At 32.8% G+C, this 27,356-nt stretch overlaps 2 protein-coding genes across 2 annotated transcripts in view; both read right to left on the reverse strand.

Moving 5' to 3' along the window:
* Positions 1-159: 159 nt before the first annotated feature.
* On the reverse strand, positions 160-23,081 carry LOC145315425 (uncharacterized). Its single transcript, XM_080155406.1, has 18 exons — positions 23,010-23,081; positions 21,627-22,739; positions 20,814-21,224; positions 12,161-12,299; positions 11,647-11,872; positions 9,990-10,209; positions 9,544-9,768; positions 8,335-9,336; positions 7,877-7,943; positions 7,367-7,425; positions 6,942-7,078; positions 6,036-6,131; positions 5,538-5,787; positions 5,203-5,391; positions 4,545-4,707; positions 4,254-4,376; positions 431-1,114; positions 160-183 (listed from the first exon to the last, which is right to left on the reverse strand). Exons 1-18 carry the CDS (start codon positions 23,024-23,026, stop codon positions 160-162), a joined length of 5,145 nt encoding a protein of 1,714 aa, XP_080011532.1. The 5' UTR covers positions 23,027-23,081.
* The window catches only part of Vps52 (vacuolar protein sorting 52), a 12,620-nt gene continuing 8,326 nt past the window's right edge, over positions 23,063-27,356 (reverse strand). The window contains exons 13-18 of the mRNA XM_080157444.1: positions 26,400-26,485; positions 25,992-26,079; positions 25,260-25,515; positions 24,967-25,104; positions 24,321-24,366; positions 23,063-23,667 (exon numbers count right to left, since the gene is read on the reverse strand). Coding sequence (XP_080013570.1) covers positions 23,556-23,667; positions 24,321-24,366; positions 24,967-25,104; positions 25,260-25,515; positions 25,992-26,079; positions 26,400-26,485 — 726 coding nt within the window. The 3' untranslated portion in view covers positions 23,063-23,555. The remainder of the gene's footprint in view (positions 23,668-24,320; positions 24,367-24,966; positions 25,105-25,259; positions 25,516-25,991; positions 26,080-26,399; positions 26,486-27,356) is intronic.

A 27,356-nucleotide genomic window follows, 5' to 3' on the forward strand; every position in this document is an offset into this window, starting at 1 on the left:
TTACAACTTTTACTCAGTTACCTCCTGTATTAAGTTTATCATGTAAACCCACTCAAAAAGTAGTGTAGAATAATTTGTGACTCTATGTCGAAAGAAATAAATGTTGAGTATCTAAGTTAAACCTAATTTACTTGCTGTTAGCAATTCCTATTCTTATTTTTAGCTAACCTTAAACTTTGTTACCTTAAAATCAATAAAAACTCAATAGACTATTAGACAATCCCGTTTTTACAATTAAAGCATTTAAAAATAGCATGTATAAATGTAATCAAGTCCAAGTCCATTCATAAAGCAAATTTGTTTGAAATTAACTGTAAACATTTTACTTTTGGAATTATGTTAATCTCCTATTTGAATTTAAGTGCTTATCTGACTATTAATTTATTAAAAAAAAGATACTTAGGTACTTCATAAAAATAACATTTCCAACGGTGAAAAATTCAAAATATAAAAATTGCCATTCCTTTTTCTTTTTCACATTATCACTTCCATTTTCAAGAGATTTGCGTTTAACAGTCTTGATTTCAGTCTCTTTCTCATTAGAACCACTTTGACTTGATGTATCATTAAGACTAAACATATGCGCCTCAGATATTTTGTCATCAAGATGATTACTTGAATTCAGCATGCTAGACAATTGTTTTCGCTTTGGAAGCAAAACAGTTTTGGCTGGTTGTGAATTCCCTAAGCTTTGTAAGATATTTTCGTTTGGCGGCACAAAAGGGACAAGGCCTATAGAAATTGAAGCATTTGATCCGCTTGTGTTACTTTCATTGTAGATGTGTGGCCGACCCAGTAAATTGCAAGGAGAAATCTTTTTAATATCAAACTTTTGAACAGCACAAACTACTCCAATGAGGGCATTTTCATCAAAGTTAACAACTTTATTTGTTGTGTTCAACAATTCCAGAATGGCTTCCCCTTCAGAATTTGTTTTGATCTTTCTGTTGCCTTTCAAACAAGCATAGAAAAATGTGAAGTATTCTGAATCTTTCTGAAGGAAAGGATGTTGTATTTTGACCCTGATCTGTTCGGTCTGTCTAGGCTTAATACTCAGGTGTTGGGTGAGCAGGATTTCATGATAACCAGAGTGGATCTCCATTAATCCAGATGCCTAAACATAATAACATTAGTTTTATAACACCCTACACATTTTTTTAACAAGTTTAACAACATACATAAGTAGCGGAGCACAAAAGGGGGGGGGGGGGGCGTAATGACATCTATTCTTAATCCGTGAGCAAAATAGTCTAATATTGAGCTAGACCCTTCAAACTTGGTATATAAGCCTAGATATTACATCTAAATGGCAAAAAAATCCAAAAATTTTTATTTTAAGGTTAGGTTAGGTAAGAAAAACCCTGCGGAAATGGGGTTTTTAGGTTTTTTTTGGTCTATTTTGATGTGGAAACTTGCCTTAAATTGTTTTTTCTTAGGGTTTTAACTTCAATACACTGTGTCTATTCGGGGCTAGGTTGGTTTTCTGCAGAGCTTAAGAGCATTTACCTAACCTAACCTAGAAACTTACTTATATTTTTACAGGTTTTTTTTCTAGAATCAACTGTGTCTATTAATGAGGACTTTATTTAAGATGATCTAGCAAGTCTGGGACCGACCCCAGCGGGCTAGGTGGGTGGCCCGCAGGGGTTAAATGCATTTTTTCTGAAAGTATGTGTTGTCATACATCAAATTATAGGTTTTTAGGTCAAGAAACTCAAATTTAAAGCTAATAATAGAATCAGACTAATCTGAAGCTAGCCCCAGCGGGCTAGGTGGGTTGCCTGCAAGTCTTAAGTCTAACCTAGAACCTTAATTATTTTTTTAGGGTTTTTTTTCTGGAATAAACTGTGTCTATTTATGAGAACATTATTTAAGATGATAAAGCAAGTTTGGGACAGACCCCAGCAGGCTAGGTAGGAGGCCCGCAGGGGTTAAGTGCATTTTTAAAAAGTATGTGTTATCATACATAAAATTACAGATTTTTTAGGTCTAGAAATTCAAATTTAGAGCTAATAATAGAATCAGGTTAGTCTAATGCTAATTTTCGATCTGAATTTGAGTTTCTTGACCTAAAAAACCTATATTTTGATGTATCACAACATATATATTGAGAAAAATGCACTTAACCTCTTCGGGCCACCCACCTAGCCCGCTGGGGTTGGTCCCAGACTAGCTGGATCATCTTATATAAAGTCCTCATTAATAGATATAACAAGATATATATATATATAGGAAAAAATTTACTTAACCCATGCGGGCCACCAACCTAGCCTGCTGGGGCGCTGGGGCTAGCTTCAGATTAGTCTAATGCTCATTTTAGCTCTGAATTTGAGTTCCTTGACCTAAGAAACCTAAAATTTGATGTATCACAACATATATATTGAGAAAAATGCACTTAACCCCTGCGGGCCACCCACCTAGCCCGCTGGGGTTGGTCCCAGACTAGCTGGATCATCTTAAATAAAGTCCTCATTAATAGACACAGTTTATTCAATAAAAAAACTGTAAATATATAAGTAAGTTTCTAGGTTAGGTTAGGTAAATGCTCTTAAGCCCTGCAGAAAACCAACTTAGCCCGGGGGGGCTAGCTTCAAGTTAGTCTAATGCTAATTTTCGCTCTGAATTTGAGTTTCTTGACCTAAAAAATCTATATTTTGATATATAACAAGATATATATTGGAAAAAATGCACTTAACCCCTGCGGGCCACCAACCTAGCCCGCTGGAGCTAGTTCAGATTAGTCTAATGCTTATTTTAGCTGTGAATTCGAGTTCCTTGACCTAAAAAACCTATAATTTGATGTATCACAACATATACATGGGAAAAATGCACTTAACCCCTGCGGGCCACCCACCTAGCCCCCTGGGGTCGGTTCCCGATCATCTTAAATAATGTCCATATGAATAGATAAAGTGTATTTAAGTTAAAACCTTGAGAAAAAAAAACAATTTAAGGCAAGTTTTCACATTAAAATAGACCAAAAAAGCCTAAAAACCCCATTTCCGCAGGGTTTTTCTTACCTAACCTAACCTATAAATAAAAATTTTTGATTTTTTTTGCCATTTAGATGTAATACCTATAGGACTAGGCTAATATACCAAGTTTGAAGGTTCTAGCTCAATATTTAGACCATTTTGCTCACGGATTAAGAATAGATGTCATTACGCCCCCCCCCCCCCCTTTTCAAAGATTAATATCAGAACCAACTTTAATACTGCAATATAGCTACCTACTAACCCTTTTATCTACAATTAAACATTGAACAACCTTCAGAACAACAAGATATTAGTTCTAATATAACTACTTATCCAAAACATTTTCAAAATCAGACAAAACTGTCTCAGATATTTGAATAAAATCCCTTTAGTTTGCCGGAAAATATTTTTTTTTTGATAATATTTTCAAACCTTAGGTATATTTTTAAAAAACAGACAAAAACAGTGAAGAAATGTGGAAAATGTGAAAAATAACATGTAAAGCTAGTATTTCTTGAATAGACACAAAAGAGGACTATCCACGAACAAGAGCACGTGATTCTAAGTACCTTCCAGCATTGATCCTGAGTATTTTCTTTCAGAATATAATAGGTCACTATTAATAATTAATATATTGACGAGAAAATTTATGTTTCACCACTTCAAGTTGAAGAAAAGTAAAAAAATGTCCACCATTTTTCGTTAAAATTCTATCAAACGTTTTGTTGAGTTCGGGGTGTCTTTAATTGTCCATGTTGTCAAATAATAAAAAATTAAAAAAAGTCAAAAGCACATTTACTATATCTTATATGTTATGTTTAAATTAATGCTAATATGGATTAATTTACAATCTATATAACACGAATATTCGCATATGTATTATCAAGTATCCATTTTATTAAAATAATTAGCTTCATAAAAGTTTTCAAAATCAATTAAAATACCTAAAAAAACATGGTGAAACATAAATTTTCTCGTCAATATATTAATAATATATGGTGACCTATTATATTCTGAGAGAAAATACTTAGGATCAATGCTGGAAGGTACTTAGAATCATGTGCTCTCGTTCGTGGATAGTCCTCTTTCCACGGGAATATAATTTGACAGTAAAATCTGCAAAAATGTTGAAAACATTTTTGGGTAAATAATAAATATGTGAAAAGGAAAAATAAAGTTAGTTGTCAAAAATCCCTGAAGAGAAATTTTATTTTTAAAATATGTAAAAACATTCATAATAAACAAAATAAAATGAAAAGAAAATCTTTTAATGTTTACCTTGATGAATTCGTCAACTTCAGGTGACAAGGTTGGGTTGTAAATCTTCTCCAAATTCTCTTTATATCCACCTTCCGTTCTTGATACTTTAGTGAACACTTCATAGATTCTATTTGCAGTTTTCTGAAAATAAAACTACTATCAAACAATTCATTTTGTAAAAATTTCTTTAACAAAACAATTTTTAAACTATCCAATTTTAATTTATCATTATATTATTTTATATTCATGTGCTGAAGTTTCTGTGATCTTAATCACAAACGCAAAAGGACAAAAAGATATTAAAACTACCTCAAGCTTCCATGGTGTGGGCGAGGGGAAATATTTGTTGTAATACTTCTTTATCTCATCCATTCCATGTCGCGGATTTTTTATAATTCCAGCTTCAAGGAAAAAAGTTTCTAGAACGCCAATGCCGCGTACACACTTCTGGAATTCATTTAGCAGAGAGTGCCTAGAAAACAATATGTTAGCAATAATTTAAATTAAAATGTTTCATATGTTATAAAACCTGGAGGGATGCCAGGCACTTTCACACAAAGTACCTTGTAGAACACTCCCCCCCCCCCCCCCCATTATTGTCAAAATGAGAGAGAGGGGTAAGAGTTAAGGCACCGCAAATATAGGCCCTGCAAGGTAAGGCCACCTCCCCACGAAGGGGTCAAATATAGAAGGAAAAAAAATAAAACCCCTATAATTTTCAATTTATTGGTAAAAAAGGGGTTGGGAAAGGAACAGTGTTCGATAGGAAATTAAAAAGAAAGCACAAAAAAAATCTTCAACTTTTCTTACAGTTAAGAATGAGAAGAAAAAAATTGTTACATAAAGATATACCTACCTAATCAATCATGTGAAAATTGTTGTTTGTTAAATACAATGTTGTTAAAAGAATATATCACGAATCTGACATATCTTAAAAAGTAGGTATAAAATATAAAAATAAAATTACCTTGAAAGGGCATACAGAAGAACGCCAATAGATTGGTCCCTGAAGGGAAAAATAAGAATATTTTTGTTTGTCCTTTGAAGAAGAACCATGAGCTGGTCCAGAGCGTTTCTTTCCGACTCGCACTGCTTGTTTGGACGCCAGCACATGTGTGGACTCTCGGGCTCTCCGTGACACGACGTAAACTGGTAACTGAAATAAAATTATAAAATTTAATAAGGCATTATTTCTCCGCTCAATATAATTTAAAAATGAAAAAGTTTTAGAAGCACAACCGCAGTTACCAAGACCTTAAACTTCCGGCGGACAGACAGACTTGGTATTATTGATATACTTACTTATATCCTAATTTCTTACACTCCTCAGTAACTAGATACCCGTCCGGTCGTCTCAGATCAATAGGTATAAAGAGGCACTTGTCCTTCGACTTAATGGACAAGGTGGCCAGGGTGGGCACAGCGTGGAAGGCATCATCAACAACAAGGTTAACAGTTGTGGCGTGGATGACAACGAGGTTGTGGTCCACAGGATTTGGTTGAACATGCTGGAGTAGTGGATATAATTCTTCTTCATTCAGCTTCTCACATCCTACAAAATTTTATTGTGTATGAGTTATACACAACAGATGAAATTTTAGACGACAGGGGGAGAACGCAAGCATAGAGTTTAATTATTTATTCATGTTACAAATTCAGCAGATACAACTAAACAACTTTTTATCAAAGAGTAACAATTCACAAGAAATACAATAATAACTTCCAAAAATAATTTACGCACTCGAAGGAGTTTAAAATAATGCTTAAGGATATTTTCAAATTAAAAATGTATATTTTTACCTTGTTTATTAAAATGAGGAACTGCCAATTGAAAAAGTTTTCGCATTGCTAATAACGGCTGCTTTGGATCAATATTGTGGTACGTTCGAACAGTGTCTGCAAAATAAATAATATGAAAAGGGGACCATGCATGAACAAGAGCAAGTGTTGTTTAGCACCTTCCAGTTGGGAATCTAAACATATTTTTGCATTTATTTTAAGCAATGACAATCATAACACTATTCCAGAAATAAAAATTAATTTTCACCATGTTTTTTTTTATGACAAATGATTGAGTTTCAAAACTTTAATTCTTGTGATATATGTGGAAAATATTTTACTCAAACACTTATAGATATTTGATGATTCATAAGAGAATACTCCTGTTATATATTGTTAGCCAAACTATATTGGTGTTAATTTGAACATACATATTAGAAATAATTAATTTACTTACCTATGATTTTTTTAGTATTTGAGATTGATAATTAAAGACACCTTGAACTCAACAAAATGTTTGATAATTTCGACTAAAAATTCTGGACATTTTTTCACTCTTCTTCGACTTAAAGTGGTGAAACATAAATTTCCATTATTATAACAATAATTAATAGTAAACTAGAATATTCTGAAAATAAATAGGTACTTAGGTTCATTGTTGGAAGGTACTAAAAATCACTTGCTTTTATTCGTGCATGGTCCCTTTTTGTCAGAACCTTATTATAAATCATAACAAACGCTTTTAACAGGGTAGTTGCACGAGTTGCCAGTGAGGTACAACCAACTTAAAATATTACCTTCAAAATGATCAGTTTGGAAGCTGATACCCAGCCAGTCAGGTAAAAATTTCTCAAAATATTACCTAAGATATGATCAGTATGGTTGCTGATACCCAGCCAGTCAGGTACAACCTGTTAAAAATATTACCTAGGAAATGATCAGTATGGTAGCTGATACCCAGCCAGTCAGGTACAACCTTCTTAAAGTGTATGCTGCCAAGATCCAGGTAGACTGGAAATACTTGCTGGAATATGGACATCCGGATCTTGTCACATTGTAACACCTCCTTCAGTTATTGTATCAAGTTGATTTTAGTCGATAAATAGAAAACCTTTTAGTGATAAAACTAAAAATTATACCTATAAAGTTAATATTTAAATTTCTTTACTTAGTGTTTTGAAAACGGCAGCATATTTTAATTAACACAAAATGTCAAAACCTTAAGTTTGATATATAAGGTTTTTTTTCTCTATTAGTGTCTCAGTCCAATATTAAAAAATAAGATATTACTGCTGCTAGCTGAAAGAATTTCTGTACTCAATATTATCTAAGTAAAAAAAACATGTCAACTTTCCATAATTTTTCTGATAATCTTGAGAGTCAGATACACTAAAACTAGTTCATATTTACCCTGAAATTACAACAAGAATATTATTAGGCTTAGATTAATCATTCTAATGGAGTTATTTCCAAATCAAAGTAAAAGAATAGAGTGGGCTGGGGACCCTGTGCTGAATTGGGTCTTTGAATATCAGCCTCTAGCGTCAGAAATATAAACACAACCATGTCTCTACAAGAGAGCAGATAGCAATTTTTGGCAGATAAAGGGTCTCACAACTTAAACAAGGTAGTTGTGTGGGCTATACATCGATACATATACAATACATTTGATACTAACAATATTTATTTATTTCCTCACAGTATACGTTTAATTTGGTAACAATTAAATAAAGAAATTCTCTGCCATATAGGTTAAATTATGTAAAATTATTACCTATTAAAAAACTTTTTTTAAGCGAAAAAGGGAATGTTTTGGACCAATTTTAAAATATAACTTTCGCCCAATTGTAGTATTTTTTTACCTCATATTTGCTTCTGTAATGTTGAACAAAATTAAGCAGAGCTGTTGATCCATTTACATCATGAAAACTTAAAATTAAATATGAAGTAGGAAATATTGATATAAATAATGTTATTTAGATAATCAAAATACGAAGAAACTTTTTGAACGAAAAACAAGTGTATTTCAAATCAATTAGAGCCTTTCATAATGTTAAAAATTCAAGAAATTTAAATACTTTCCATATGCATTTTTATAAACAAACATAAAGATGAAAAAAGGGAAAAATATAACATATTAAATGGAAAAAGGTTAAAAACTAATGAGACAATATAAAACAAATTTTGTTTAACTGATTGTTGGTTTGAATCAGAGAGTATAGAACACAGACAGCAAAGGGAAAACAACACAAACAGAAGTATGAATAAACTTGTCTTGGCTTCCTCTAAATAAAAGAATTACAGACCAATGAAAAATTACCTTGCAACTTCATTTGAGCAGTAATCCATTGTGTCAATAGTTAATCCTTTTCCACCATCTTGGCTGCTAATAAATATCAAAATTGGCCTTGTTGAGCAATTAAATTCTTCTAATTTTTCTGTTTCTTCAACAAAAATTTCATCTTTATTGTTACAAATATTGCTACTTCTTATTTCCAGTTCATTATCTTCGTTTGGAACATCGAGATTGTCGAGATGCTCATCATAAGCAGATTCATAATTTTCAGTTATACATAATTTATTGGACGGATTTGTTAGAAGTTCATCAAAAGGTTTTTCTACATCAACAGAGTTTAAATTTTGTACAAGAGAAGGCGTTTTATCACAAATTTCATTCGCAGCTGACAAAATATTCTTTAAATTTTCGTTGTCCAAAACTTGAGCAAGAGTTGCGAGGTTATCTTGAGAAGGATTAGATTCACAAGCTTCATTACTGCCAATTGATTTACAAATACTATCTGGAGATTTAGAAGATTCTCTGTTAGGTTCAGTATTGTTTCCTATGTCTACAGTATTGTGATGATCATCCGTATCATCATTTACATTATCCAGCTCACTGTTAGGTACAGAATCAATTTCATCAACTTTCTCATCATCACAGATAGAGTTTGTTTGTTCTTCTATGACTTCATTATCACTATCTGACTCGGAAGATTCATAGGAAATGAGTTGACCTAGTATTGCACTGTGTTTAGTAGTTTTTACTTCAACGGGTACCTGAACATTTCTGGCAGCCTTATCAACAGATTTATCTCCTTTCCTTACTATATTTGCAGATTCCAGCTCTTTCTTATAAGAAACTCTAGCATCCTTGCTTGCTACAGATGTAAATTTTTCATTACTATTCTTGATTGTTCTAATATCTTCAAAGGAAGTATCATCTCTTAATGCCAATTCATCCCTAGTTTGGAAATCTACTGGTGAATTTTTCCTTGAATTCTGCCTATCTTTCAGACATTTTTCAATTCTAGTTGTTTCTTTCCTAAAAATAAAAATATTAGAGTTACTTTTTTTGCATTTTTGGAATAATATTACTTTAATTCATAGAGATTTATTTTGTGCAATACACCTATAAAATAGATATAGATAAATTATCTTTAAACTTAAAACACTTCAGGACTAGCTCAATCTGGAAATTGAATTTTTCAACGTATTAATACTTTCTTTTTAATAATTTACTAAATCTTACCTCTTATTTTCTTCTTTTTTAGATCTAGAAGTACTTCTCTTTCTTATCTTTGGAGATTTAGACCTTTCTATTGATTTTAAAAAATTTTCCACCAAAGGCTTGGGGCTTTTTGATCTTTTTCTTGGTTTTAAATTATGGCCATCCTCCTTAGATTCTCTTCTTAGTTTCTCATCTGGTTTGAGTCTATATTCTTTTGAATAACTTTTGGTAGATTTTTGTTGATTTCTAAAAGAAGAAAGTATTACCTACATTTTATAGCTCATATGGCTTTTATCATTTAAAGTTGAAAAATACCTTCCCATTCTTTTACAATAGACAGTAAAACAATTAATTTTTAATCTTTTTTTCTAAAAATCAAACAAAAATTACATCTTAGTTAATTAGATTTTACTTTTATACAACTTATTAAAATTGTTAAGTTCATAAACAATTTTTATTGCAATTACCTTTCTCTAGATGCATCTCTTTTATCTTTATATTTTTCTACTTTCTGTCTTTTTTCGTTACTGCCAGACTCCGCAGATTTTCTCTTTATGCTAGAATTTACTACATTGAAATTGTGTTGATCATCGGTAAAAGTGTCCTCCTCACTGATGACATCTTTTATTGTAATTTTTCTTTCTTCCTCGCTGTTTTCTTCTGACATAACATCGTTTTTGTCTTCCACTAAAATTAATGATTTTTTTCTCTCAAAAATCAGCATTGCGAAAAATGACTACATTTAGAGTACAGGGACATTGTGAGAAAAAATATCCTTTCAAGAATTTTAAAGACTTTTGAAATATCAAATTGAGGGGGAGGGGTCTAAGAGGACTATGTACGAAAGAGAGCAAATGATTTTAAGCAATTTCCAGCAATGATATAAGGCATTTTTTGGTTGATATACTTGGTTTCTGTTATAAAACGCTAAATAATGGAAAAAAATATGGTCTTGACAAAACTTTTTAAAATGTATACCTAATGAGCATAGACGTCCAAGGGGGGGGAGGTAAAGTGGGGATTGCCCCCCCCCCCCAAACAAAATTTTGTTCATCTTACCCCCCCCCCATTTGAAATTTACCCCTACCCTGGGGGTGCCGTAGACACCCCCAACCATTTAGGAGGGGGTATTTACCCCCCCCCCCCAAACAATTTTGGGGGGGTAAATACCCCCCCCAAAATAAAAAATCCCTAACAAAAAAAAATTTGCGCGCTTCGCGCAAATTCAAATTTAAATTACCCACCACAAAAATTTTACCCCGTGGGTAAATTTTTTTTTTTTGGGGGGGGGAAAATTTACCCCTGCCAACAGATTTCAGGGGGGGTAATTACCCCCCCCCCCCCCAAGCCAATTTTACCCCCGGGGTAAAAATTTTGAACTTAACAAAAAATTTAATGATATTTTTCCAAAAATCCTAAACATTTAAAAGTTTTTCTCACATAAAACCATGGCGTCCCTAGCATCTAGAGGTTTTATATATACAAATGTATATAGAAAAGCAGAAATAATAGTCTAAAACCATCCCAGGACCTATAAGAAGACTCACTGTAAAGGCGAACCATATCGGTTCAGCGGTTAGCGAGATCTTTCGCTAAAGACAAAAAAAAGCTTACTTCTTTATATAATAGGAGGATACATAAACCTATTATAATCACAAAAAATACTTAAATTCACTGCTGGAAGGTTCTTAAAATCATATGCTCTCGTTCGTGCATAGTCCCTTTTTAATAATACCGCTATCACTGTCTTTTTTTCCTTTTCATTAATAGGGTAGTCTTAGGAGATTCATTTCCTTAAGTTAATTTATTACTGAGATTGGTTCTCCTTTAAATATTCCTGCAGAATTGATTTTAAAAGAGAAAATAGGTAGGTAACTATTATTGGAAACAAAGACGTCCAAGTTTTTATTTTTGGAGGTAACATATCTGGATGGGGGGTAATTAACCTTTGGGGCAGGGGGAGATAAATTGGCGCGCGAAGCGAGCTGCAATTATTTTACCTATAAAAAATTTACCCCGAGACCCCCAAATTCGTTTGAGAGGGTTATCAATCCTTGACACCTCTCTCCACCCTCCCCCCCATCCCCACTGGGACGTCCCTGAAATAAAATACAATATTATTACCTCGCTGAAAATTAGAAGTTTCTTCTGTAAATTTATTTTTCAAATCCATGATGGATAATTTTAGTTCTTTTAACATTTCATCTGAGTCTGTGGAAATAATTTTGCTTCTCAGTTGTTTTGCTGCTTCCAGGCCAAGGTCATTCAGAATTGCTTCTCTGCTAGTTTCCACTTCTTTCAGTTCTCTACTAACCAACTCTAACTCTGCTGTTTCTTTGGACCAAGTTTCCTAAAACAGCAACTCCTTGCTTAGGTAGGAAACAAATTAAAAATTAATTTGATAAGCCAAATGTGTGTTAAAAGAAATGATAATTTCAGTCATCTCCAAGTGCAAAAAGATGAATTTTAAAACAATGTTAGTATTTTCAAAAGCTAATGTCGTTTTGAAAGAAAAAAAAGATATAACTACCAAATATTACAATAAGTAACTTTTTCTTTTACTCTATACGCAAACTGGAATATAGACAGACACACTAAAATTTAAAAATGCATAAAAATTATTTGTTAAAAATTTAACCTGTTGACGAATACTCTGACATTGTCGTGTTGGTGAATTATCTTGATATAATCTGTCTATTTCCATGTTGTAACCTCCATTCACAATTATATTCTTTAACTTGTCTCTGATGCCCCTCTTGGAACGCCCACTCTCATCTCTAATGTAAGAAATATGTTGAAGTTTAAATTAAAATTAAATATACGAAGTATTAAGGTTTTTTTGTGTTACATTGAAGGCCAAGTAGCATAACAATAATTTAAGGGGGGGATTTTTAATGCAACCATCTCGTAATCAATGTATAAATGGCACTTAAAATTCGAATTTTGATCTAAAATTTTGCATGAGTAATCCTTGGTAGGTCTATTTTCCCTAAATCGAAAAAAAAGTTGAAAAAGTAACGGCTAATGGCTCAGCCGTTTTGCCGTTTTTTGGCTATTTTTAGGGCAAATCTGTCATAAAGGGGGGGGGGGGTTTAATGCAACCATCTCGTAATCAATGTATAAATGGCACTTAAAATTCGAATTTTGATCTGAAATTTTGCATGAGTAATCCTTGGTAGGTCTATTTTCCCTAAATCGAACAAAATGTTGGAAAAGTAGCGGCTAACGGCTGGCGGCTCATCCGTTTAGCCATTTGTTGGGTATTTTCAAGCGAAATCCATCACGAAACCTCTCTCCACATAATGCTCTTTTCCGATCCAAAACGTTTTCAAACGGTTCTAGCCGTAGTTGCTGGTACTAGAAATCTAAAAAATGTTTTTTTTTTGTATCATTTCACATGATTTAAAGCAAAAATATGTTTCAAAAAGTTGATTTCTACGTGATTTATGACAGATTTGCCCTAAAAATAGCCAAAAAAAAACGGCCAAACGGCTGAGCCGTTAGTCGTTACTTTTTCAACTTTTTTTTCGATTTAGGGAAAAAAGACCTACCAAGGATTACTCATGCAAAATTTCAGATCAAAATTCGAATTTAAGTGCCATTTATACATTGATTACGAGATGGTTGCAATAAAAAATAGAAATCAACTTTTTGAAACATAGTTTTGCTTTAAATCATGTGAAATGATACAAAATACAGTGTGGCCACAACCAAAAAAATACTGATACTGAAGAAAAAAAAGGAAATACTGAAAATACTGAAACCTAAAATAAGAAAAAATACTGAAAATACTGAAGAAAAAAAAGGAAATACTGAAAATACTGAATCCTAAAATAAGAAAAAATACTGAAATACTGAACAAAAAAATACAAATACTGAATAAGTATTTTTTTTATATGATTCCTCATTTCAAAATTTCATATATCATACCTTTATAATTTGGGGGATATTTTAAAGACCTTTTAATTTTGCCTCTTAGATTTTCTTGCACCAATTAAGCATAGGCTTTATCTTTGGACTTAGAGGATAGGTTATTAGAGATAAAATCATCCTTATATAATGAATTTTCCCAAGTTTTAAGATTTTTTGGATAGGCCTCTAGGTTCCAGAGCACCAGGCCTCCAGGTAGTTTCTGGACAGGTAAAAAAAAATAAAAATTTCTTATTTGAAGAGTTAGAGGTGAGTTTATAAAACAAAATAAGCTTCTTTTAATATATTATTTACATATTTAAAGAAAAAATTACAATCGGCCTCCAGGTTCAGGTGCTGCAGGCCTCCAGGTGGCCTCTGGACAGGTAACAAAAATAAAAAGGGGGGAGGCGGATGTGCCACTTTTTGAAACCAAAAGTAAAACGTTCCTGATCTAAGCCCATAAAAGAGTTACAGCTCTAAAATTCGGCATAGCAGTTGCTTATGTGGAGAAGATTATGGAACTGTGAAGAAACGGCGGTGGAACCGCCGCTACCGCCGAAAACCGCCGTTTCTCGTCGAAATTTTCTCGACAATTTTCAATAAACCTGTTTGAAATATTACAAGTGTCACGTGAAAATATAAGAGAAATTTTATAAGAGAGTAAAGTTTATCTCAGATGATTGAGAACTGTCTAATTTGTCGAAAAAGGCAAAAAAAAATCGGCGGGAAACGGCGGTTCTCGGCGGAAGCGGCGGTTCCACCACCGTTTCTTCACAGTTCCATATTGTTCTCCCCAAAAGCAACTGCTGTGCCGAATTTTAGAGCTATAACTAGTTTATGGACTGAGATCATGCACGTTTAACTTTTGGTTTCAAAAAGTGGCACATCCGCCTCCCCCCTTTCTTATTTTAACAGTCAGAGGTACGTTTATAAAACAACATAAGCTTCTTTTAATATATTATTTAAATATTTAAAGAAAAAATTACAATCGGCCTCCAGGTTAAGGTGCTGCAGGCCTCCAGGTGGCCTCTGGACAGGTAAAAATTAAAATTTCTTATTTGAAGAGTCAGAGGTAAGTTTATAAAACAAAATAAGCTTCTTTCACTATATTATTTACATATTTAAAGAAAAAATTACAATCGGCCTCCAGGTGGCCTCTGGACAGGTAAAAATTTTAATTTTTACCTGTCCCGAGACCACCTGGAGGCCTTCAGTACCTGAACCTGGATGATGATGGTAATTTTTTCTTCAATTATGCAAATAACATCTAAAAATACGCTTATATTGTTTTATAAACTTACCTCTAGCTCTTCAAATAAGAAATTTATATTTTTTACCTGTACAGAGGCCACCTGGAGACCTGCAGCACCTGAACCTGGAAGCCGATGGTAATTACTTCTTCAAATGTGTAAATAACATCTAAAAATACGCTTATATTGTTTTATAAACTTACCTCTAGCTCTTCAAATAAGAAATTTATAATTTTTACCTGTCTAAAGGCCACCTGGAGGCCTGCAGCACCTGAACCTGGAGGCCGTTTGTATTTTTTTCTTTAAATATGTAAATAATATATTAAAAGAACCTTATTTTGTTTTATAAACTCACCTCTAACTCTTCAAATAAGAAATTTAAATTTTTTACCTGTCCAGAGGCCACCTGGAGGCCTGCAGCACCTGAACCTGGAGGCCGATTATAATTTTTTCTTTAAATATGTAAATAATATATTAAAAGAAGCTTATTTTGTTTAATAAACTCACCTCTAACTCTTCAAATAAGAAATTTTAATTTTTACCTGTCCAGAGGCCACCTGGAGGCCTGCAGCACATGAACCTGGAGGCCGATTGTAATTTTTTCTTTAAATATGTAAATAATATATTTAAAAAAAAGCTTATTTTGTTTAATAAATTCACCTCTAACTCTTCAAATAAGAAATTTATATTTTTTACCTGTCCAGAGGCCACCTGGAGGCCTGCAGCACCTGAACCTGGAGGCCGATTGTAATTTTTTCTTTAAATATGTAAATAATATATTAAAAGAACCTCATTTTGTTTTATAAACTCACCTCTAACTCTTCAAATAAGAAATTTTAATTTTTTACCTGTCCAGAGGCCACCTGGAGGCCTGCAGCACCTGAACCTGGAGGCCGATTGTAATTTTTTCTTTAAATATGTAAATAATATATTAAAAGAAGCTTATTTTGTTTTATAAACTCACCTCTAACTCTTCAAATAAGAAATTTTTATTTTTTTTACCTGTCCAGAAACCACCTGGAGGCCTGGAGCTCCGGAACCTGGAGGCCTATCCAAAAAATCTTAAAACTTGGGAAAATTCATTATATAAGGATGATTTTATCTCTAATAACCTATCCTCTAAGTCCAAAGATAAAGCCTATGCTTCCTGTTTACGCAAATGTGTCAAAACTTCCCACCCCCCTTTTATTATGCTAATTATGGTTGTTGTCTAATTAAATTAGTATTCTATTATTACCATAAAAAAGCAAAATTAATGTACAAAGTTATAGGGTAATTCAAAGGAAAGTAAAGTGAGGCGCGAAGCGCCGAAAAAAATCTGACATCAATTACTTAAATAAACATCTTATTTATGCAAATTTTTTTGGAATTTAAGAAATAATGAAAATACTGAATCATGAAAATTTCCAAAACCTGAAAAATACTGAAGAAAATTTTCAAATACTGAATATTCAGTATTTACTGAAAATACTGAAGCCCCAATTTCCAAATACTGAAGAATACTGAAGAATATGGCCACGCTGAAAATAACATTTTTTAGATTTCTAGTACCAGCAACTACCGGCTAGAACCGTTTGAAAACGTTTTGGATCGGAAAAGAGCCTTATGTGGAGAGAGGTTTCGTGATGGATTTCGCTTGAAAATACCCAACAAATGGCTATACGGATGAGCCGCCAGCCGTTAGCCGCTACTTTTCCAACTTTTTGTTCGATTTAGGGAAAATAGACCTACCAAGGATTACTCATGCAAAATTTCAGATCAAAATTCCAATTCTAAGTGCCATTTATACATTGATTACGAGATGTTTGCATTAACCCCCCCCCCCCCTTATAAACATTATATTTGATAAAATATCGACTAAATAACTAACTTTCATACATTAAAAAAAAAAAAATTAAAAGTAGGTAGGCACCTAAAGTAACTTAAAGGGGACTATCCACCAACGAGAGCAAGTGATTCTAAGCACCTTCCAGCAGTGATTCTAAATTTTAGTGAATATACTAGGGTTATGATAAATATGATATCGTTATATCAATTTAAAAAAAAAGGCTTTACCATGCACATTGGGGCAAATCAAGCAAAAAGGGGATTTAATTATTTAGTACCCTTAAAATTCATCCCACAAAAATTTCATTTTATACTTTTTTGTAGGCAACTTAACAACGAACAAATTTGCTTTTATGTTTTTTTCTGTCATTTGAAAGGAACATGGAGATAAAGGTCATTTAATGAAGGTAGAAAGAAAATTACCGGAATAACACCCCACGAAAATAGCCCCCCTTTACCCTATCCATCTATCTATTAATCTCTCTATCCATCCGTCTATCTATTCATCTATCTATCCATCTATCTATCCATCTATCTATCCATCTATCTATTCATCTGTCTATCCATCTATCTATCCATCTATCTATCCTTCTATCTATCCATTTTTCTATCCATCTATCTATCCATCTGTCTATCCATCTATCTATCCATCTGTCTATCCATTTACTCATCCATCTATCTATCCATCTATCTATCCATTTATCTATTCATCTGTCTATCCATCTATCTATCCATCTATCTAACTATCTATCTATCCATCTATCTATCCATCTATCTATCTATACATCTTTCTATCCATCTGTCTATCCATCTATCTATCCATCTATCTATCCATCTATCTATCCATCTGTCTATCCATCTATCTATCCATCTATCTATCCATCAACTATTTATCTATCTATCCATCAACTATCCATCTATCCATCCATCTATCCATCCGTCTATCTATTCATCTATCTATCCATCTATCTATCCATCTATCTATTCATCTGTCTATCCATCTATCTATCCATCTATCTATCCATCTATCTATCCTTCTATCTATCCATTTTTCTATCCATCTATCTATCCATCTGTCTATCCATCTATCTATCCATCTGTCTATCCATTTACTCATCCATCTATCTATCCATTTGTCTATTCATCTGTCTATCCATCTATCTATCCATCTATCTAACTATCTATCTATCCATCTATCTATCCATCTATCTATCTATATATCTATCTATCCATCTATCTATCCATCTATCTATCCATCTATCTATCCATCAACTATTTATCTATCTATCCATCAACTATCCATCTATCCATCCATCTATCTATCCATCTATCTATCCATCTATCTATCCATCTGTCTATCCATCTATCTATCCATCTGTCTATCCATTTACTCATCCATCTATCTATCCATCTATCTATCCATCTATCTATCCATCTATCTATCCATCTGTCTATCCATCTATCTATCCATCTATCTATCCATCTATCTATCTATCCATCTTTCTATCCATCTGTCTATCTATCTATCTATCCATCTATCGATCCATCTATCTATCCATCAACTATTTATCTATCTATCCATCAACTATCCATCTATCCATCCATCTATCTATCCATCTATCTATCCATCTATCTATCCATCTGTCTATCCATCTATCTATCCATCTGTCTATCCATTTACTCATCCATCTATCTATCAATATATCTATTCATCTACCTATCCATCTAACTATCCATCAAAGTGTTCAAAGTGTCAAATTTGGGGTCATAGAATTCATTTCAGTAGAAGGGGAGAGGATGGTGTAAAGGGGGTGGATGGGGATTCTTATTTTAACAAGCTACAAGTTTCACTTAATAATAAATCCATTATAAATGTGGGCATTATTGACATAGATTTTTATTAGCTAATATCTATATTTATAATGATATTATGATTCTTGTTTACTGTTTATATGTATACCAGCGGCTTCGCCCCTAGCCTCTATGGGCTTTGCTCCAAGAGGTAATTAAACAAGGATGACAACATCCATAGAAGCAAATCTCTGAAATGGAAGGACAAACGAACATTAACACTTGTGAAGTGTAAGAACTGAATATTAATGCATGTCTATAAAAGATTGTAATTAAAACTGATTAAATACGTGTTACTGTTTAAGGACATACTGACGTTTTTAGGGCTTGATTATAGAGATGCTTCGCTTATAACACTATACCTTAATGTACTAAGAATAAGTACTGAGTATTCAGTAAATGAGATGAATAGGATATTTTTAACATTCAAAACCATTATTTGTTGTCATAAAAGTAAAAAATCAGCTTGTTATAAAGGACCAGTAGATATATTCCCTGAAGAGTAGAATCTAATCGGTTTTGTGGTTACCGAGATCTATTGGTACGGATGGACAGACAAACATACATCAAGCTACTTTGTATTATAGATTAACATCCAGGAATCTAAGAAACAAAACAATAACCGATTAATGTATGTACTTGTACATCCCCAATATAGATACATTAAATAATAAATTATTTTACAAAATTGATTGTCTGTAGATGACAATTAGTGGTTGAAAAGTTTTGATACTCATCTTAATGAACCAACCAATAAAAAATCAATCAAATTTCCTAATGTTGTTATGCCAACGAATACAAAAACGTTATTATAAAACTTTGAAGTTTGGGGACTAGTGTAATGTCCCCTCCCTTTCTAAATAAAACTGAAGACGCTAAACATGAAGACCATGTAACTACAAACTTAAAAACAAAGCATTACCAATAGACAGACAGATAGACTACTTGCTAATTCCAATTTAAAATGATTATAAGAAGACTACGTTATTTGAATGTTAGCTTTACCTTTCCGCAGTGAGGGAGGGGACATTGGGCTGTTTATAACACTAGTCCCCAAATTTTTACAGTTGTGTGTTCAAACATTTTAACTACTAACTTTGATCTACACAAGGGGTAATTTTGTGTATTATCATTGGGGATGTACATCAATTTATTGACCTTTGTCTTCTCCCTTTAGATCCCTGATATTTGTAATAATCCATAGAATCGCTTATTTAGTTACATTAAAACATCAAACATAAAGAGGTTTAGATTTAGGTTTAGCACCCCCCCTTCCCTCCCCTCCCCATCATTTAGTCAATAGAACTTGAAAATATTCATTATCAACTTTAATTCAAAGTCTGATCAAATAAACATTTCTCATAACTATGTTTTTGCGTCTTTTATTTATATGTATTACATCTTACATTTGACTTTAAAAGCGCATTTAAAAGCTTTTTCTTACAATCTTTTCTTGCACCCACCTTTAGAAAACGGGCTAAAAACCCCTACGGGGGCGCGGGGGGGTAAATGAAACCAGTACAGGCGATTATAATATGTCTTTGGGCAATCAAATATCGTTTTTTTAGCCGGTGGCACCCGGTGAAAACATATTTCCTGATACTGTCTACTTAAATGTTGATTTTAAAACAAACAAAAATAAACTAAAATCTTGACTTCAACTAGAATTATTTAGGACTAATTTCTTCAATTTGTGTTTTTTTCTTTTATACTGTCAAAATATATGTAATGCATGACTCATCAAAAGTTATTTTGTCTAATTACGTTAATTCTAAGAGATTTTATAATACTTTTAAAATTGTTGGTGAAACACAAAAAGTATGCCTTTTTCTGTAAGAAAATTTTTGCATTTCTTGACTTCCATGCATTAGAATGCTTACTTGAAAAGCGTATTTTTACGATTCCTTTGAAATCTGATGTACATTGGGTATGATAATACTCATAGAATGTTTAAAACTTGATTTGGGGGTGGTGAATTGATGCCCCTTGTTGCCCCTATGTGCCATGGTTTTATATGAAAAAAGCTTCAAAATGCTAGGATTTTTTTGACTATAATATAATCGAATGTTTTGTTGAGTTTAAACTGCTGTGACAAAAAAGTAAACTTTTTTAATCAAAAATGTTAATTTAGATAAAGAGATGGTAACTTGTAATATTGTTAACAGTTTTATTAGTGTACTTTCGTAATTTACAGCATCTGATTATGTTTTGGCGTGATATTTTATTTGAACCGTTAAACTCAACAAAACATTTAATGATATTTCATAAAAAATGCTTAAAATTTCTAAGTTTTATTCATAGAAAATTATGGTGAAACTTATTTTTTAAAATTGATATAACGATATTAAACATAATTCTAGTATATTCACCTAAATAACATTTTGAATCAATGCTGGAAAGTGCATAAAATCACTTGCTCTCGTTCGTGGATAGTCCCTTTAAAAAATATACCTTTTGGATAGAACTTTATCATCCACATTGAGTCGCCATACTTGAGGAGCTTCGCTATGCTGTGGACTTTTAGTTCTAGAATTGTACTTTCGGGGACTTGTAGCAGAGGTGAATGAATACTGATTTTCAGGACTTTTACAATTTATTCTTCGGGGAATTTTATTGATTCTAGCATGGGACATTTTGGGACTTTTGCCAAGTCTTTGTTCTTGTGTCTGGGGGCTTAAACTTTTTCTATGATGTGATGTTTTGGGACTTGTACTTTTTCTTGAATGTAAATTTTGACAGGTTTCATTGTTTGTTCTTGGTTTCGTATACGATTGGCTCTGATAGGGTTTTGATGTTGAAAGACTTTTTGAGAATGGTTCATTGACAGGAAATAAATATTTTTCGTCCAATTTAATTGGACTCCTGTAAAAAATTGCATATTAAAATTAGGCATGATAATACGTTAACATTTCTGGATCATGGAAAGAAAACCAAGTTTCGGGTTTCGTCGTATTTCACAATAGCTTTTCTCCTATTTCTAACCCCTGCGGGGCGCTCTAACCTTGCGGGGCAATCATTAACACTTACTTAACCTAACATAACCTTACAAAAGCTACTCTGAAAATGCGACGAAACCCGCAACTTTCTTTTCATTCCATGACCCAAATTTCTTAGTAAGCTACGAAAAATGGTAACTAATTATTGACAACTTTTTAATTTGAAGAAAACCTAAGTTTAATTTGTGTTTATTTTCGATGGACGTATGAAATTCACAAAAAAAGAAACATTTAGAGAAGTACCTAGGTAACTTTTATAACCTTTTACCTTAATTTTGATTTAGCACCATTTTTCTCCAATCTATGTTCCAAACTATAGTCACAAAATTTATCAGAATTGGAACCAATGTTATTGTCATATTTATCACAGCCGATATTTTGCTCGGTAACAATTTTACTGCTACAGTCATATTTATTTGATTGCTTGATATTAATAATTTCGGGTGAAAGACTCCTTTTATCACATAAGATATCATATTCATACCTTTGCCGTAACATTTTGTCTTCGTGACGTTCAGCTCTGCTTCGCCCGACTTCATTGTCCTTGTTACGACGCGGGGACCTACTCAGTCGTTTTCGGCTAGGTGGTTTATCAAGTCGTTCGCGGCTAGTTTGCCTATTAAGTCGCTCACGACTAGGTTGCTTATCAAGTCGCTCACGTCTAGTTTGCCTATCAATACGCTCATGACTAGGTTGCTTATCATGTCGTTCACGACTAGGCAATCTCTTGTAATATCTGGTTCTATCGCTTGATAAACTTCTTTCTTTATTCTCTTTCCGTATCCTAACATCGTTACCGGAATCCAATCTTTTCCTTCTTTGTAACGGTGACGGTGATCTAGAGGAGTGACGCCGATTGATCAATCTCCGAGTATCTGATTGAGGCGGTGAACTGTACCGAAGATTTTGGTGTGATGTATTTCTAGGTGATGTGGGGTAGCGTTCATCCCGTTTTGATTCAGTTCGAGTTAATTGTGATGAGTAACTTGATCTGTTGTTTGCAGTTCTCTTTTTGTCACGACTTGAAGGGGAATCACGTTTCAGGGAATGCCGACTTCTTACATCAGATGAACGGGATTGGGGCGATTGACGACGCCTTGGCGCTGAATTTAATGGAGAAGAACGTCGGTGTCTGCTTGATGATGAATGGCCAGAAGGGGAATGTCGACTATTTCTCAGTTCATTTTGACCCCTGTCAAAATTTGAAGTATTTCTACTGTTGGAGGTGTTTGAATTTTTATCATTCCCTCTTCTCCTTGGAGAATTGTCTCTTGATCTTCTATGTACTGACCTAACTCCTTCATTCCTAGAGGAATGATTTCTAGTGTGATTGTCAGGTGATGGGTAACTACGCCTGCACGTATTTCTTGGCTCATCTCTCCTAAATTAATTCTAATTTCTTATTTATTCTTAATCGGAATAGGACACCTTTAAACACCCTAAAAGCTAAAAAAAGACATTTTTATGCTTCATGATATCTAATTTTGAGTTAAATATATTGTCTTTGTTTAAATCAAGTAATATTCCATACCATAATTTAGAGTAAATCTATTATAAACACCCCTACCTTTCAAATTATGTTTTAACTTTGATGTACAAACCAAACAGCTTATTAATAAACCAGTAATAAATATAATTTTATACTAGGTACCTATTATGACTTGCCATTGTTGAAAAACTACATTTTATCACAATTTAATTATCTTAAATCATTTTATATCTGAAACCAATAAATAGCAATATTTCAAAATTAATAAATGCATTAAAAACGTATAAAAATTTAATACTTTATAGTGCAATATCACAGATATCTATAAAAACAATTGAAATAAGATCTAAACAAATAAAATATTAATTAAAGTATATAAAACACAAGTCAACAATTTCAATAACAAAATTTTAAAAGGCAATTCTATAATTCAAAATAGTGCAATTCAATTGTAAAAATTCATAAGGGATTGTTCTAGGGAATAATATTTAACACATTAGCTACTTAGCACTGCAATTAAATAGGTAACTAAATAGATATTTAATTAACTAATAAAAATTACCTATGCAAATAATGGAAAGGCTTTGTTTGTGATGAAACATATACCTATATTTTCAGATAATCTATTTTGAAACTAAGATTAATTACTGACGCAAGTATCATTATTTGTTACTGATGAATATATCCCTTGTAAAATATCCAAACAAATTAAAAAACAGGTTTGTATTTCTTTACTTCTACCATGATGAGATGAATGTTTATAAGTTGACTGGAAACTGACATCTGGGCCAGAGGAGCAACACCCAACAGCCTACTGAACCTAAATTAAAATTAAATATTATTTTAAATATATATTTGAGTGTTAAAATTCCAAAGAAAATTCTAACAGACAAACACCTTGTTTGTTTTTTGTTAAATACAATTCTTTCTAACAATACGAGCATAAAATGTAACCAAGCAAAGCTTTATCTTAAATAATGCGACTATTTATAGCTGACTTATAAAAAAATAACCATACATTCTCACCAAAATCTTACACTTTATAACCAATAATATGGCCAGGTTGTTCCTCCACTGCTTTCCTGCTTACTAATTTAGAAATTGTCTCTCCAGATATTAAATCTTTTATTTTGATTTTGAAATAAACTCTACTCCCGCGCTGGGAAAATAAAAGAGAGAAAAAGGGGGTAGAAATGAAAAAAAGGAATAGTAAAAAAGGAAAGAAATAAGAAAATAAAGATGGAAAGAAGTTCAACTAGAATGCAAAATATACAGCCCTGCCTTTATGTAACCTAAAAGTAAAGTGTACATGGAATAAATGTTATAATATCTCAAGCGCTTTTGTCCCTAACACAGTTTTACATACCTACTGTTATTTGTATAAGCAAATAAATATAATTTCAAAATTAAAACTCGTTCAAAATCGTTTACGAATTTTTATTTTCATTTCTTTTTTAAACTTTTTTTTATTACCTATGATAGTATTGCAGGAGGAGAGTAAGGGTTTGTTGTAATATACCTAAAATTATAAATCATTCAATATCTAGAACAACATATATGTACTTATAGAAGAAGTAAATATTTATAATTAGTAATTTTATTAATATTTATTTCTTGATGTGCATACCTAACTAAGTACATATACTAAATAACTAATATTCAGAGAGAGAGAAGGGACAATGGGAACTATAGTATTTTCTTATTCGTTGGCTTATCAACTTTGGGGACTTTTAGTAAATTCTGATTAGTTGGATTATTGAGTCGAGTGTCCAAACGTTTCAACCATTAATTGTAATCTACAGAAGGGTAATTTTATGTATCATCATTAGAGATGTACATCAATCTATCGGCCATTGTCTTATCTCTTTAGACCCCTGACTAATATACGAAAAAAACGGACAATAAAAAAAGTAAGAGACAAATTTTGTTTTTGGAACGACATTTTAAAGGCCTAAAAAACATAAGTGTTACTATAAAACTAAAATTTGTATTGTTGGAAAGGGTAAATACAATACGCGGTTATACACAGGCTTAGTATACACTATCACGATTTGCTGATACTGTTAAAGTGAAAAACAAGAAAGGAATAATGCACCACGATTTACTTCTAAAAACTTACCAGTGCCAAGTTTAAGATTTGGAAAAGATGATAATGTTTCTGAATTAATTTTTGCCAATGATTGTTTCCATTCTGTGGAAAATCTTGTCATAAGCTGTGTCAGCTGTTTCTCCCCAGCTCGTAGACCATCTAGATCACCTAAAATATTCAAATTTAAAAAATGATTTTATATTCTGTTCATCAAATTAAGGAAATATTTGTTCTAATGGTTCTTTCTTTAACACGAGTAACTCCACAGTAAATATGAAAAGTTTATAATGTGTCATCATTATTTGGTATAATATCAGACAAACCTTTCTCTAGTTTTCTTTCTGCCTCCGGAATCCAGGTGGTGAGATAACCAAAGTGCGCGTGCAATATCTGTTCCGCCAACTCTTCACTGCGCGCTCGCAGCTGCTCTCGGAATCCCTCGCACTCCTTCGTATCATCTTTGGTACGCTCGTTAATGATAGACATAATGACGTCGTAGTTGTTGATAAGGAATAGAAGTTGTTCTTTTCTGTTGTTAAATCCCGCGGCTAAACGCAGTATCAAACCCTCCACTTCTTCCTACAAGTACAAAGAAATCAAATTTGTAATAAGTTAAAGTATGAGTTTCAGCCAAAATATCTTTTTTCTTCTCAAGTAATTCTTTTTTAAGATAAATTTTGTGATGCTAGTGGACGTGCGGACGGACAGACAAACGGCGTTCTACTTTGCATTATCTATAATACAAAGTAAAATTATGTCTGTCCCCCTGTCCCTTAAGATCTCGGTAACTACAAAAACGATTGGATTCTACTCTTCAGGGAATATACCTTTTAGTCCTGTGGTGGTTTTAGGCTATTTTCTTGGGAATAGGACACCCCCAATCCCCCCCCCCAAAAAAAAAAAATTATCCATCAATTTTTTTTGATGATGCAGATGATACCAACTATTTGGTGCTGCACCACATGTACTGCATTTTTTAAAAACTACATCTTAGGGCACAGCCCCTAGAGGCTAGGGGCGAAACCGATAGTATAAATATATAGAATGTTGAGTACCTGAAGAATGGCTAGAAGCCTGTTCATTTGCTGATGTGGGAATGTTTCATTGATACCAACAATAGCAGCGGAGAACTCAGCATACCGTCTTAACAGAAAAGGGATAGGTGCATAAAGTGCATTTAACGAGTTGAGGAACTTGGAACAGTTAACATTAAGAGCATTTCATAGAATATGATAATTATGGGTTATCAATAAGATAGTCAAAAGAACAATTAACTTTCAACTAGCCGTTTTTGAAAATGTCTAATTTGTGAGTGCTAATCTTAGAATTTCAGAAAAATGATTGCAAGAATAAATCACAAGATTATCATTTTACATTTCATGGAGAATTAAATAGTAAATAACATCACAACTAAAAGTTTCGCCTCACTGTTTTGCTAAAAAAATTACATCTGTAGAAGATACCTTGTGATGTAGTGTGGTCTATGGTCGGTAGGTTTCATTCTCATTGCATCACAGTCTTTCACAGATTCAATATTCAACTCCATTACCTAAGGGGGGGGTTTTTTAATGCAACCATCTCGTAATCAATGATTAAATGGCACTTAGAATTCGAATTTCGATCTGAAATTGTGCATGAATAATCCTTGGTAGGTCTATTTTCCCTAAATCGAACAAAAAGTTGGAAAAGTAACGGCTGGCGGCTCAGCCGTTTAGCCGTTTTTTGCCTATTTTCAGGGCAAATTCATCATTAATTACGTAGAAATCAACTTTTTAAAACATATTTTTGGTTTAATTCATGTTAAATGATAGCAATAACAGTTTTTTAAATTTCTAGTGCCAACAGCTACCGGCTAGAACCGTTTGATAAGGTTTTAAAGCGAGATAAAGTATTATGTGGAGATAGGTTTCGTGACTAATATGCTCTTAAGATAGCAAAAAAATGGGAAAACAGCTAAGCCGCCAGCCGTTAGCCGTTACTTTTCCAACTTTTTGTTCGATTTAGGGAAAATAGACCTACCAAGGATTATTCATGCACAATTTCAGATCGAAATTCGAATTCTAAGTGCCATTTAATCATTGATTACGAGATGGTTGCATTAAAAAACCCCCCCTTTGTAGAGATGGAAAATTAGGTATGATGTTTAATTTATTATAGAAAAAGCTATGGATCTTAAGGTTTAAGACAATGCACGAATTATTGATGTAGATCCTAAATGATGATAAATAAAATTACCCCGTTTGTAAATTAAAATTATTGGTTAAAAAGAATGGACACTATACTAGAACTAGTTTGGATTTAACCAATCAAAATTCAATAAGAGTACCCAAATTTTTTCAGCTATCTAATAAGTTACCGTGGCTTTGAAACTTTGGGTACCAGTGTAATTTGTAATTCAATGTTCCTTTCCTTCTTTAAAT

Source organism: Acartia tonsa, chromosome 4, assembly GCF_053477335.1.
Source record: "Acartia tonsa isolate MP-2025a chromosome 4, ASM5347733v1, whole genome shotgun sequence".
NCBI lineage: Eukaryota > Metazoa > Arthropoda > Copepoda > Calanoida > Acartiidae > Acartia > Acartia tonsa.

What these genes read in the sequence shown, in the direction of transcription:
- LOC145315425 (XM_080155406.1), bottom strand. An exon ending in CTTCTGTATGCCCTTTCAAG is followed by an intron (nt 4,708 to 5,202) that starts GTAATTTTATTT and finishes ATTGTTTTCTAG; the next exon opens with GCACTCTCTGCTAAATGAAT. An exon ending in AAGTTGACGAATTCATCAAG is followed by an intron (nt 1,115 to 4,253) that starts GTAAACATTAAA and finishes TATTATGTTTAG; the next exon opens with GCATCTGGATTAATGGAGAT.